This window comes from Diaporthe citri, assembly GCF_014595645.1.
Source record: "Diaporthe citri strain NFHF-8-4 chromosome Unknown scaffold_3, whole genome shotgun sequence".
Taxonomy (NCBI): Eukaryota; Fungi; Ascomycota; class Sordariomycetes; order Diaporthales; family Diaporthaceae; genus Diaporthe; species Diaporthe citri.
In genome coordinates, this window is record NW_025064848.1 from 2,747,454 (window position 1) to 2,761,555 (window position 14,102).

A 14,102-nucleotide genomic window follows, 5' to 3' on the forward strand; every position below is an offset into this window, starting at 1 on the left:
GCATACATGAGAAGAAGCCTGTGTATGCACGTCCAGGCCACTGGAGTCATGCAAGCCACATGCTGTTCAAATCTCTTAGCCACTGTGACACCCACCGACTTGGACAGTGCCAGGTAACCGATCTCGCCAGGCTTGATCAGATTCGTCTCATAATCCCTACAAGATTCATAGAAAACCGGTAATATACGACAAGGCAAGTATATAGGCTAATGTAGATATTTTTTTGGTCCCTCTTCACATATTGTTGTGCGCCTATATGTGTGTCTGTGATGCCTGCCGAGTGCAGCTGTAATGGTATGAGGTGTCTGGGTGTGTGCCAGGACACTTGTCATTGATCATTGGTTCGAAATGAGGCTGGCGTGACCCCAACGACATTCGCCATTCAGATCGCTTGGGATTGGCGCGCCATGCGAAACTCCATCACAATCATGCCGAACTAACCTTGGAGATCACAAGTGAAGAAATCCGGACCAAAAGCTGGCGAGTCTCCATGACTCGGGATCTGCAAGCTGACGACAAGTTGACGGTATATTAATGACAGGGTGCCAGTCGGCGTGTTACATCGGTGCATGGGAAGATCTCTAACCGTATGATAACTTTGGGACAGGGAAGTGGCGAGATGATCGGAGGACCCAAGACATGGGTTCTGCCCTTCCCTTGGCCTTCACGATCGTGAACCCCTGGGCTGTGAGCCCTTCTTTACCACGCCGCTGGGACACGGGCCCTTTGCAGATCTCAAAAAATGAGGCTTCACTGCGGATCGCAGCACAGCATACGCATCCGCCCGACGTGCAGTCCCAGCGAGCGTGCGCTCCTGCAAGGGCTTTCGATGAAGGGGGGCGTGGGAGCTGAAGCAGGGCTTGTCGTTTTAGGGCAACGTTGAAAAGGACCAAAGACAGGTTACCTACCTGAGTACGGGGTTTTCATTCCCGAATAGAATGCAAGAGGCTTTCCTACCGAATGCTACCTGCCCTCACAAACAGTAACAGTATGCTTACTGACGCATTGTCTGCAAAGCTTCTCAGTTTTGGATAGTCTTGCGCAGCGTCTCGGCTGCACCCCCACCACCCACCGAGGCATTGAGTACCGTTCTCAAGCCTTGGGCTTTCCTGTGATGGTCGGTCAGCTCGGGCGGGGATTTCTGCTCCTTCTCCTGGGCAGTCAGCGTTTCTGCAAGTCTCCGACCAACAGGTTTCAACGTGTTGTTCAACACTGGCTGAAACGCCGTTGGTCGGCCGCCATAAGCCGACCCTTTTCGGTCTCGGACCATTGTTCGACGCCGCAGTCAGGGTTCAGCAAGCCACCGAGGGCATACCGCCTGTTTGAGAGGAAAGGCAGAGTAGTGGTCATCCTTCAACCATCAGAGGTGAGGTGCCTCAGAGGTTAGTCGTGCCTTGTTATGGTTGGCATGACTCGGCGGTGGCAAAATATCGGCCCTCCCAGTGTCGGCGAACATGAGGCTACTTAGCATGCAGCCACATTACTCTCACGTGCGTCGGCCTGTTTCGTCGTGCGCGTTCCGAACCCACAATACTAAGAAACACTACAAAAGTACGCAGTGCGTGGCAGAGAAAGGGGCCACGAGAACCCCTCGCAGGCCCCCGTCGTTCCGCTGGCGCCGTACCTGCATTCCTTCTGCAGGTCATGCGTTAGCGAGACCGAGAATAGCTTGCTGCATAGTAGGTCACCACCACGGCATGCCAGACACGTGATGGGCCGCAGCCAGGCGTGGCAGCGCATCGGACGCGGCGGGAGCTGCACTGCACACACCAGCCACGCCAGGCCACACTATTGGCTTGCTAAGACGACCTGAGGTCACATCGACTTCCTCTGTCGGGAAAGCCAATCCCTCAGAGCCCGGGATCGAGAACAGACGAAATCTCGACTCCACCGGGCGGCGGCCCCTGGAGAACGACCGAGGCGACCGAAGCTGTCACAGATGGCCGAGAAGAGCGGTGAGAGTCTTGGGAGGTCGAGTATCGTCGTGGTAATTGGCGTCAATGAATCGGCCGAGAGGGAGTTACTGGAAAAGCCAATCTGCTTAAATGAGGGCTCCAGCGATGGTGCTTGCACCGAATCTTGTGTAAGCTGCCTAGCTTTGCGAGCGCCTGTTTCGCTCCTGCATTGGTGTGCATAAGCGTGCGTGTGCATACGCGCATGTGCATGCGAGACTAGGCTGGAAATCGATGTAGAGGCTGGAGGCTACCCACGCAACGAGCGAGACGATTGCCGATTGGCATAAGCTTTCGCGTCAGCTTTGAATTGAGGTAGACGTCCGGAGGCCTGCACCTGCAGCGAGGAGGAGCGACCTGTTGTTTGACCTGTGGTTTGACCTGTGCACCGCACTGCATCTTGGGGGGTTGGTCGCCCGACCGACTGGCAGCAGGGACCGCAGCAGCGAGGCCGTGCATGATAATAAGCGCGGATGGGAATGCTGGACGGCGGCAGCGTGACGGGCATGATCGACCACTATGCGAGGCTGTGCCACTGTAGCAGTACGATCTTTTACTACCCACACTGCCTGATGCTCGAGGCAATAGTCAGGCGGTTAATGATGTTATACAGTCAGGTGTTGCCGCGAGGAGTGACGGGGGTAAAAGCCCAGGCCAGGCAGGCCAGGAGCGGGAATGCCCGACACGGCTAGGAAAGACCAGACGAAAGTGTATCTCGCATGATATCTCGCTTCAGGATACCCACAGCAGCGTATGGGGTCGTGGAGTCGAGGAGACAGCTAACAGGCGTGCTGCCATTCTGTTCGCCAGGGACCAGGTGCCAAACAGCATGATGGAAGGAGGCAAGCGCGGGCAGTCAGTCCCTGTGACCAGAAAGCGGTACGCAGATGTACGTAGATGAATGCCTCGACGACTGGGCGAAGGTGCTTCCATGTCCCTGTCGCCGGCGATCGACGCTCGCTCACCCTCCCGTCCCACTCGCCGAAACACGGGCCGCTGTTGGTGGTGTGCCATGAGGTAAGTGACAGTAGTCCGAGAGTCGAGGAAACGCCACCGTCTCAACGGCCACACCGCATCTTGACGAGTGCAGATGTTGACGCAAGTCGATCGGTGGTGCCAGGACGAGACGAGACGAAACAAAAGGCAAGATGGGCCTCTGCAACGCTATAGTAGTATGTGTGTATCTTGGTCGACGACGGCGAGACTCGGGACGAAAGAAAGAAGTCGGTCTTCCAACTGTCAGACCTGGGTCTACCAGATCTGCTTGGAACCCTCCCCCCCTCCACCCCCACCACCGGCTGCCCACGGAACCCTGCTCAGATCTGCAGTACGTACTCGGCGGCAGCACTTGGGGGGTCTAGCCCGATTAGGGAATTCGAAGTTCCGGCCCAGCAGCTCTGTCCCACGGTTCACAATCCCACGGTGGTTGCCAGCTGTAACCTCTTCCAAGCTTTGCTATCCTGTGTCTTCCCGGCCCCCGTTCAACCGTGCCGACCAAGTTCACTCGCTCCTCTGAGGTTACTGTACAACTGCATCTTCCCGAGTCAAGCGTCAAGCCTCGTCACCAGACATCGGCCGGCCGGCCCTGCTTCTGCCGATCGAGGACAACGGAGCAGCTGCCAGGCCATTCCATGACCGTTGGATTGTTGCACCTGTCCTCATCTATGTGCAGTCTCACAGCACAGATGCTGCTTCAGGCCTGCATGCTGCCGTGACTGAGATTGCCACACGCGCTAATGCTCGATGTGCGGCGCACCCACCCCGTCACCACGTTGCACCCAGATGCTCAGGTGATGACAGCCTCCTCCTCCTTCGCAGCTTCGTCCGGCGAACCTGAGTGGCTCCCTCTCCTGGTACCTGGATTACCACTCCATCTTGTCCCATGCACGTCTGCGGCCTTCGGCCTTGGGTCTCCATCTCGCTGGACCTGGACCACGAGCCTGGACCACGAGCCTGGACCACGAGCCTGGACCTCCACTCCCACCACCATGCCCTTCCGAGTGCCCAACCATCCCACCAGCATACCACGGTCGGCCGACACCAACACCACCACCAACATCTCAGCTTCCTGCTCTGGGCCACGGCGCTCATGCGCCGAAGGCTTTGGCGGCAGCCCAATCGCCGACCTCCACGATAGAGGGCCTGGCACCAGCCCCCAAAGGCTGTAGGATTTTGTCTTTCGACATGTATCCCGTCCTGCCATCTTGTTGGCCGGCGCTCCTCCACCTAAAACACGCTATCCCCGCAGCCGATGCGGAGAAGCCCAACTGTGTGGTTCGGGTTATTTTGACATCCCTGGCCGTGAACACCGTCCCTCGTCTGCGGCCGGCAGCGTTGGCGCAACTAGATAATCCCCGATGGGGCCGGCACCGCAGCGCCCAACCCATGTCAGCTCGCTCGCGAGCCTGCCTACACTTGAGTTGGTTCGGCCTCCTTCCGTGCCGATGTCTGCCCGTGCTGTGAGGCTTCTACCTGGCGATGGGCTGCCCTGACTTGCCATCACCAGCATACATCTAAAAACGTTGTGAACTGAGAGCATCGCGAACATGGTCACCGCCACTGTCAGTGCTCACTCTGGCACTCGCGACTTGCCGTCATAGAGGCGGGAGCAGGCGCGCCATTGAGACGTTGAGACGGTGGCTTGACCATGTGAAGAGGCCAGCTCCTAGCCTGCCGTTTCTCCCGACATGCGGCTGATGTCTAGGCATTGAAAGCAACCCAAGGATCACCCACGGCTCAGGTCGACCTGTCGCCCGCTGGGTTGTGTCCTCCGACATATTGGCAGATTGTATGGCCCGGACTGCCGAGCCCACATCTGCCGTGAGGCTTTCAGCAACTTTACAGCTCGACGTCCGACGCCATTCACCTTGCTGACGGGCCATTCAATAGCCATGTTATGCCTGTTCGCCGCAGCACGAGCTTACACAGAGACCGGATGGACAGGCGGTGGTCTGGAAGCCCCAGATCAGATTGGTCATATCTCATTCGCTAGTGTCTGCCCGCCCTCCTTCGCCATGACCTACCTGTTCTTGTCAGATAGCCTTTGGGAGGAAACACCCAGTGTGGCTCTCAGGGCTCCCATTGGCGAATCCTATCTGCAGCACATCTGCAAGCACTTCACAAGTTGGTGCGCCTGCCAACCACAAGCGGTGCCAACTGGCAATGTGGACTGTGCCTGGCAAATCAGCCAGTGTGTGTGCGCTTGGCTGCGGCCCGCATAGTCAAGGATCCAAACTGTCAGCAGCGACTATAGCTTGGGCCTCAATCGAAGCCCTGGTCGTGAAGCTGCTATGCAAAATGCCCCGAATGCAGACGTCAACGCACAAGATCGAGATACCCATGTGCCACGACTTGACAGGCAGTGGAAACCCGCTAATCGATGTTGTGCCATCATCTCGCGGCATCCAGGTGTCACTGCTTCGAGATCTCAGGCGACCCAGCGGCCGACAGGGGCCAGGCAAGCTGGCAAAGCCCGCCCATGTCGCCATGCCGCTCTCGCAGGCCACCAGGATGGCCTCCCGCTAACGATGCCTGTTCCTGGCCTACGTCGTGGACGAGGGGTGTCTGAGCGCCCTGCCATGCCCAGCACAGACAGCACACCCGCCATCGATGTCCATCCCAATGTCGAAGGTCGAACCTTTTGCACCCTCTTGCGACCTGCAATCACGGCAATTGTGTTGTGATTGGTCACCTGCGAGAATTAACCAGGCAAAGTGCTGGAGTGGTAGGCACTATGTAGGTACCGCGGGATATGCTCCACCTGACCAGGCCATCCCGGCAAGGAGAATTTCCTCTGCGTGGCGTTCCCACTTACACGCCTAGCCACATGTACATGCTATGGTACTTGTACACCGACATACCGCAAGCCCCACCACCATCACCCAAAAGCTCTCGAGTTTCCATCTATTGAAACAGCTAATAAATCTCTGGCTGGTCCGCCATCCCCTCCCTCTCACCTACAAGTACCCCTCGCATCATCTCATGATAAGCAACGCAGACTTGCTTCACACCATCGCCGTGTTGCTGCCGCATCCGACCCCGAGCAAGTTTTCTTCGCGGGGCAACCTTGTCCGTCACGGTCAGCACCAGACCGGCTGCCCAGTATAATACCGTCTGGGCCGCATTTTCAGATGTCCTGGGTTTGCCGTGGCAGACTGACTGCCTCTGCCCAGTGCCTCCCGCAGCTGATCCTGAAGATTTATATGATCTTGCAGCGACGAGGCCCACATTCTCCCCTTCAACCACATTCTTTGTGAAATACTGTCTCCTTTTCTTCTCACCCTACTTGGTGCCGACATCCTCAGTTGGCAATTTCATTCTCTCACTCCTGCTCTCGAAGCTGGGTTGTATGTATGTTGTCCCTGTTCCCTTGCAGTTGAACTGTCGAGCCTTCGCCCCGCCCCAAGGTCACTTTTCCCCTCTCCAGCAATTCGTATTTTCGTCCCGCAACGATATGTCTCATTCAATTATCATTCCTTGAGGTCAACTTTGAAAAGGCCTTATCTTGGCCATGCCTTCTGGGTCGCCCCAAATATCCTGTCAAGCACATAAGGCTATGTTTTATCATTGGTTTTTGACTGCATGCGGACTTGGAGCTGCAACATCAGCGAGAACTCCAGAACTGACTTGTATAGCAGTATCTTTTTCAGCGAGAAGATAGGCTACACATATGCTCATGAGGTCCTCCCCGATTAGTCACAGCTGCTGAGGAAAGTAATCGAGGGATCACACTCGAGGGCTTCGACCAAGGCAGCACTCATTACCTGACCATCAAGGTCCTTCTTTGAGGCACAGCGCTTGAACAGCCTCCCATGTCGGCCTTTGATTTTCAGCCTCTGTCTCAAGGAGGAGAGGACTCGTCGTCGAGTCAAGATCTGCTGCCTTCTGGAAACTTCGGCGTCCAGCAGAGTGCAACAGTCACCGTCACGTCAATAGCAGTACAGTCCAGCAACCCGCCCGCTGCAACCGGCGGGAACACACCTGGCCCCAACTCAGCCGGCGTCTCGGGCAATTCGGCAAATGCTACCGCATCGCCCAGCATTACATCCTCCCCTGACAATCGCAATGACACCGGCTCATCAGACGGGAACCGGACAACTGTTATTATCCTCAGTACAGTCTTGTCGGTCGTCGGCGTCATATTGGTCATAGGAGCCGCCCTCGTGTGTCTACGATGCCGCCGGAGACGGTCGAAGCTATTCAGACGTGGAATCACTCCTATCGATGACGACGAGATCGAAACCTGGAAGAGCAAACGGAATGAGAAAGAACTAGGCGACGATGCAGGCCTGACAGGCTATGGTGACAACAACGGGCATGTCAAGCACGAATCAGTCAGCTCTACCAGGAAGTCGACCAGCGTGATTGTCTATTCCAACGCTCGCCGGTCCGAGGAGCGTTCGCCTAGGTCGCCGCGCACACAGTTTCATTATGGGAAGAGAAGCCTCGATGGACGGAAGGTCAGCCTCGACAAGGACTTACCGCAAACGCCAATACAAGCGAGGGCACCGAATGCTCGCGAGGGCCTCACAGACGACGCAGTCCCAGGGGACGACCCTTTTATTCAAGGTCCGAAGCGACAAGCCTCTCGTCTTTCTAAGATGCCACCCAACCACCCCCAACAACCTAGACACGCGCACACGCGGACGCGATCGAGCTTCAGCCTGCGCAGCCTCGGCGATCACATAAGGAGCTATGACTCTGATGTGGAGCTGACACCACGGACCTCCCATGACTGCCACGAGTACCAGGGGAGACGTTCTAACGACCGGCACTCTCGCGTGTTTTCGTCGTCGTCGATACCGCCAAGGCTATCACTTTCGAATGATTGGCCTGGGTCACCCCAACTCCGCCAGGATATGATCGGACGAGCCATCGGTTGAAGGCAACGCGCTGCTGGACACGCCCTCTGCCAGACCACGTGCGTCTGCACAGGGGCTGAGTCCTGAGTCGCCCAAATACGGAATCAAATCTCGATGCATTTTGCAATGCGCACATGTCGAGCAATTAAGTCGGATCGACATCGAAAAGCACCGCATTTGCTTTTGGTGTTGTGTCCTGTATGTCAAAATACAACCTCGGTTCGTCATTTACAGTCCGAAAAAGGTGACGTGAAGCGGCTGTCCAAGCTGTTTCAGGAACTGGGACGAAAGTCCGCGCTGGCCTGTCAAGACGGCAGCGCCGACGATCCTTGGCGGGGTCCATTTTCGGCCGGCAGTGACAGCTCGTCACATCTCGTCGAGTTTCAACCTGCCATCCCGCTGCCACACTGCCATGTGCCGTGGACGCGAACATTGGTCGGCCATCCATTATGTGGTCAGACCTAGTTCCTCCCAAGCAATCTATCGGATTCATGCCCCACTGTCGCAACACAGACGGTGGGCAGAGAGCGCTAGACGAGACGTCGTCTAGTACTGAACCTCCCACCCATGCCACGTATACCCATCTTATTATGTACCTTTTCATTTTTTCCATATACGATGTCATGACAAATGCTACGGAGGATATACCCCAAATCTGAAGCCGATGCGAGGCGCGAGAAGAAGAGCTCGGTACCTGTCTACCGGTGTTTGGCAGGCCTCCAGACAAATAGGCCTTGTTTTTCTTTTTTTACCACGATGTTATTACCTCTCCTCACTCCAGGCAGTGTAACTTTTGTGTATATCATCATCTATATCCAACACCACTCGTTTCAGCACATTCTTTGCGCATCACGAGAAACTTGTCACAGCAATACTCCAATAACAAGATTGGCGATTCCATCAGAAAACAAGACATCGGTACCCAGTTCACACTCGCGAGCCAAACCCTATCTAGACGTCACTCCAAGCACCGCCCGTAGTATTACGGCAGCGACCGGTCGAAATCTGTCGATCTGGAGTGTTTAAGCTTTCCTCGTAATAGATTGACGGGTCGTGCTTATCCGCCGTGCTGGTCAAGCCGTGGCCACGAGCTGCTCTCCATTTTCAGTATTCTAGATCGTGAACTGCCGGGACTATCCGCCCGAGTGGTTCTCGTATTTACCGTATCCATCACGGTGTCTGTGGCTCTGAACTAGTCTGGCCGAGGGAGCCATAGGTGACAGCAACCACGGCAAGATCAACGGTGCGCATCGTAATCGGACCAACCAGCCAGGCCGGCCGTCGTGGTCCCTGAGCGGAGGCCGTGCGTTCTGATTACCATGATAATTGTAAGCCTGGTTGGGACCCGTCTGTCGTCACCCTCCCGCGGCCAGAGCTGTCAGGAAGGCACTACGCACGGGCCCCCTCGGGGTATTCTTAAACAGTCCGAAGTTCCTCAGCCTTTTGGTATAAACTTAGATAAAACAAAAACCCTTGATATAACCTATCTTTACTACTATTTTAATAACTTAGCTTGAATTATAAGAATTAAATACTGGCTAATAATTATTATAAATATAGCCTTTTTTAATAAAAGCATTATTATTACCCATCTTTGCTGCTATCCTGACAAGAGCCCTGTGTGCCATGCGACGTAATGAGCTACGGGCACGGGGCACGGGCGCGTATGTGATCATCGGGCAGCCGGAGGTCTGTGGGCTCAGGGTACGCAATGGCGGAGGGAACTTTTTTTCTTCTGGACTGGGTTGGCTGGTTGATTCTGCCCATCAAGGGGCATGGTTGTTTTCCATTGCTGTTCGACCGAACAAGACAGGGAGGGGATGGTGGTAAAGTTTACACCCCCGTTTTTTTTTTTTTTTTTGTTCCTTGCCGTTCGATTTTCTTGGGCTCCCACCCCCATCCCCCGACTGACACGACTGACAGCCAGCCATCAATCAGCCTCATGACGAGGCACACTCTGGGCACTCTATATCAGGAATCGGAGGCATGTGACTGGCGGGCAGTGGGCAGGCAGAATCTCAACGACTTGCTCCATGTGGCATTGTTTACGATGCGAATCTGCAGCTGCCGAGTCAGCCGTCTACTCGATGAATCCGGTCAATGACGCGTGTGCAGCCGAGTCAGCTTTCCATCTGCTGCGTCGGCGTGGATTTCATCGGCAGTCAGATTTAGCATTCACGTCGCACGGGATTAATTGATCTTATCAAGTCGATATGATCAAAGTGACAAGTATTTGCCAGTCTTTACAGATACCTAATATTGCATCAGGAAAATGTTTATTTTTGATTCCAATTCTAGGTAGTTGGACGGCCTGTGAATATCCACCACGGGATAGATGATAGTGCTTAGACTACGGTACCAAAGAGGACCCTCGTACGTCTGAAGTGCCCTAGATCGGTGGGTGCCCAGGTGGGTAGGTATTCTGCTGTGGGGTGCAAGAGCCTGTAGCCGACCCGTGCTCTGGGCACTCTACGCGTGAGAAGTCGCGTCGCAAAATTCCCCTACTCGGCACCGTTACCCACTAATAATGTAGACGACCACGACGACAACAATCCGCCCCGGTTTGTCCAACGCCGCGCGCAATCGCAGCCAACCACTTCAAGTGACGTGCAAGCAGACCATATCCATGTTGCGACTTTAGAGAACAACCATTGCTAGGATATCACATACGAGATCGACATATCAAGCACTACTATCTCGTCCCCTGCGTGCTTTGCGGTTGCGCCCCACCTCCTCCTGCACCTCCTCCGCCCGCGAGGCCACGCCCGCCTGAAACGCACCATGTCGTCGCGCAAGAGCGACTCGGCTCGCAAGAGCGACGCCTCAGCCTCATCCGCGAGATTCGCCCCCATAGACGGCTCCCCAGCCGCCTCGGCCGTCCCAACGCCATCCCCGGGGCTCGCGAAGCCCTCCATGGACACCTCGATGCCGCCCCCGAGCCTGCCCCCTCCTGGCCTCGCGCAGACCCCCGAGGCCGTGCACCCCCTGAGGCCGACGTCGTCGTCGGCGGCGGCAGGGCACGCGTCGGGCGCGGATCAATCACAGTCCACGCCGTCCGAGAAGAGCAAGGACGAGGACAAGAAGACGGGCGGCGGCGGGCACCCTAAGGAGGCAGTCACTATCCCCATTGAGGTACGGCGATGCGCCCAGGCAGTCAGGTCTTGTCCACAAATACGAAGCGCCCGCGTGCTGATGTTGAAACTTTTGCTCAGGAGCTACAACTACCCAAGTCCATAATAACCCGTCTGGCCAAGGGCGTCCTGCCCCCAAACACCCAGATCCAGGCCAACGCAATCCTGGCCATGACCAAAAGTGCAACTGTGTTTATCAACCACCTAGCAAACGCGTACGTTCCCTTTGGCCACCCAGTCAGGAACCCACAGTCCACAGGGGAACTAACACAATTCTGTTTCTCCGCTGCAGGGCCAACGAGGTTACGACACTCCAAAACAAGAAGACAGTCATGCCCGCCGATGTGTTCAGGGCGTTGGATGACATAGAGTTTGGGTTCATGCGCGAGCGCGTAGAAGCCGAGTTTGCAAGTGCGCAGCAGCCTCCCCACCCCACCAGACAACAACAATACCATACCCATTTCTCCACCATCATCACGCTGCGCGGCACCCACTGACGCTTTACCCGTGCTGCAGAATTCAACGAGGTCCAGACCAGCAAGCGGTCAACCTACCGCAAGAAGGTCGCGGCGGCCAAGAAGGCCACCAAGGGTGCCGGCGAGGAGGGCGCAGATGCGTCGACGGCAGGCGCCGACGGGGACACGACGATGGGCGGCGCCGACACGACCGTGAACTCGGTCGCGGACTCGAGCGCGGCGGGAGGGGGCCAGCCGCGCGCGAAGAAGGCCAGGACGGAAGGCAACAACGGCGGCCAGATGGACGTCGACGAGGAGGTCGCTGACGCCAGCGACCCGGAGAGCGTCCCTGACGAGGAAGCGGACGAAGACGAGGAGGAGGATGCTGAGGAGGAGGAAGAAGGGGGAGGTGACGATGCCGAGGACGACGACGAGCTGGAAGAGAGGCAGGGTAGGCCGGACGAGGACGAAGCCCTGGACGATGGGAACAACAGTGACTAGTCGATAATCTCACCAGCCACGACCCGCCTTGGATCAGAGGCGCCTTCGATGCTTCCCCGTGCATGCAGCCAACCTCGTGCTCGAGTGGAAGAAGGTTTAAAGGGTTTGCTGCCCAAAGACCCGAACGCAACTGGCGAATGCGCTGGGCGCCCCACGGGGTGCTCGCATCAGGCGATGGGAACGGCGTCCTGGGTCAGCCTGGAGACGTGAATCTATTCAACACGCACACGAGAATTAGAACTACAGGCAGTTGACCCAGTATCACCGCGCCCGTTCCCGCCGGAAGAGCCAGCGCGATATCGCCCCCGCCGTTCCCAACCTCTTGATCTACCTAGCTAGCCACTGAATCCCGGCCCCTCTTGGTGAAGCTGTTTGGGGTTCAGCTCGCCATGGATTCAATCACATCAAATCTGGCACATGGCATAAGGCTTGTTACTGCCTGCATCGTGCCCTGGCGCGCCCGGTCTCGCCCGCGTTACATGGTTAAGGTGGGTTGGTTGGTACCTGCTTGGGGCCCGGGGAGGCCCGCAGGAAGTGTGTGTGTGTGTGTGTGTGTGTGTGTGTGTGTGTGTGTGTGGGAGTGGGTAGGGGGGAGGGGGTGGGTTGGGGGGGGGGGGGACGATGGGCCGGCGGCCACCCCCTCCCCGTCGATTCAAGGTTGGCAAAGACTACTTGGCTTTTCTTGGGGGTTCATCACTTGGCGCCTTGTCAGGCCACCCAAAACGGGTGTGTCTTCACGGAGACCGAGTGCATTGCCAGGGGCCCTGGCGCTCAGAATTCGCATAGACACAGTGAGGTATATTCAATCTCGATGTGTGAGCTCCCTGGTGCCTTGTCTGGTGTTTGGGCTGGAGTCCATCTGGGCTCGATACCTTAGGACCTTGTCATCGTCACTCATGCTTCTGTCCACCACACTTCACTTCCCATGTCTGTATCTGCTGCTTCTCCGTCACAGCCACGGCTCCGACATGAGCAGGAAACAAAATTTTCCGCAAACGACACTGAGTCTATTACCCGCTATGTCGTAGCTTGATGACCTGGTTAGTAGCAGACAACGCACATTTTGGAAAATTGGCGGGGCGATGATTGTTGGTGGCGCAGGTGAAGAGAAGCAAAGATTGGGCAAAGTATATTAAAGCAAGACTGCCGTCCTCCTCGCGGCGCCTGACGCGCATTCGCCCTTGAGAGATCGCGTAAGGACAGTAGCAGAATACAAGAGCCTTTCCACAGCTGTGCCCAACATCCGGGGTGACATTGGCAGAAAGACGTGACTCAACATGGAAAGCTAAAGTCGAGTGAGAAGAGCAATGCCCAGCCACTCCCACCCAGTGAGATTGCGCGAGGCAATACTGCCAGAAAACGAATAAACCACGTGTACTAACACAAGAAGTTCAAAAGAATCGGCAGGAAAGAACTGCGTGACAAATGAACTCCTCCAATGCTTAGAATGTAGCCGTCCAAGATCTGCGATCTCGACATGTAAACACGAAGCCTGATGGGCCGGGTATCAACACATCGAGGAAAAAAACGATGGTAGAAAAGTTCGAATGGAAGTGGAGCATCCCACAATGCCGCCGCGTTGTATGCGAAATCAGGGGGAGTAACCGCATGGCCCAAGGATATCCGACTGCCCAAACCTGAACAAGAACTAAGAAAAAAAAAAAAAGAAAGATGTCCATCTGACCACTGAAAGAAACCAGGTATACCGCCGACCGCACAAGCCTGACCACACCACAGGAGAGTAGGGTATCAGCACAACCAGCAAACCGCAGACCCGAGTCTGCGTATCATCCACACCATCGAGCAACCCCCCCAAATTTAAGCGACTTCCACAAATCAATCATGTATATCTTCAACGTAAGCGAGTCCAAATGCACGCTGTATGGGTCGCTCAAACTGTACGTAAACCATCGAGTTGGACCATGAGGTTGTCAGTGAGTTGGGCCCATCGGGATTTAACGCATGCAAGTATTCTGAGCCCCTGCCCACAGTGGTGACAAGACCAGACCATATGTACACTCAAAAAGTAGTCGTTCGTGAAAGATTATTGTCGAATGCGTATCTCGTTCAAACATCCCATGCGTTTAAGATCAAGTTAGGCCGTAGCTTCGTTTGCGGTTCGGACTCGCGTTCGTGGTTCGGATGTGCAGAGTTGTCCAGTGATCCCGAAGACACAAAGTCTTGCCCCAAACTTCCTCTGCC

At 55.8% G+C, this 14,102-nt stretch overlaps 2 protein-coding genes across 2 annotated transcripts; both read left to right on the forward strand.

Moving 5' to 3' along the window:
• Positions 1-6,763: 6,763 nt before the first annotated feature.
• Positions 6,764-7,834, forward strand: INS49_008346 (uncharacterized protein; the record flags this gene model as incomplete). Its single annotated transcript, XM_043169090.1, has 1 exon — positions 6,764-7,834. The coding sequence occupies one exon, from the start codon at positions 6,764-6,766 to the stop codon at positions 7,832-7,834; it is 1,071 nt and encodes a 356-aa protein (XP_043026770.1).
• Positions 7,835-10,594: 2,760 nt separating this feature from the next.
• Positions 10,595-11,900, forward strand: INS49_008347 (uncharacterized protein; the record flags this gene model as incomplete). Its single annotated transcript, XM_043169091.1, has 4 exons — positions 10,595-10,945; positions 11,026-11,159; positions 11,237-11,355; positions 11,461-11,900. The coding sequence occupies 4 exons, from the start codon at positions 10,595-10,597 to the stop codon at positions 11,898-11,900; spliced, it is 1,044 nt and encodes a 347-aa protein (XP_043026771.1).
• Positions 11,901-14,102: the final 2,202 nt, after the last annotated feature.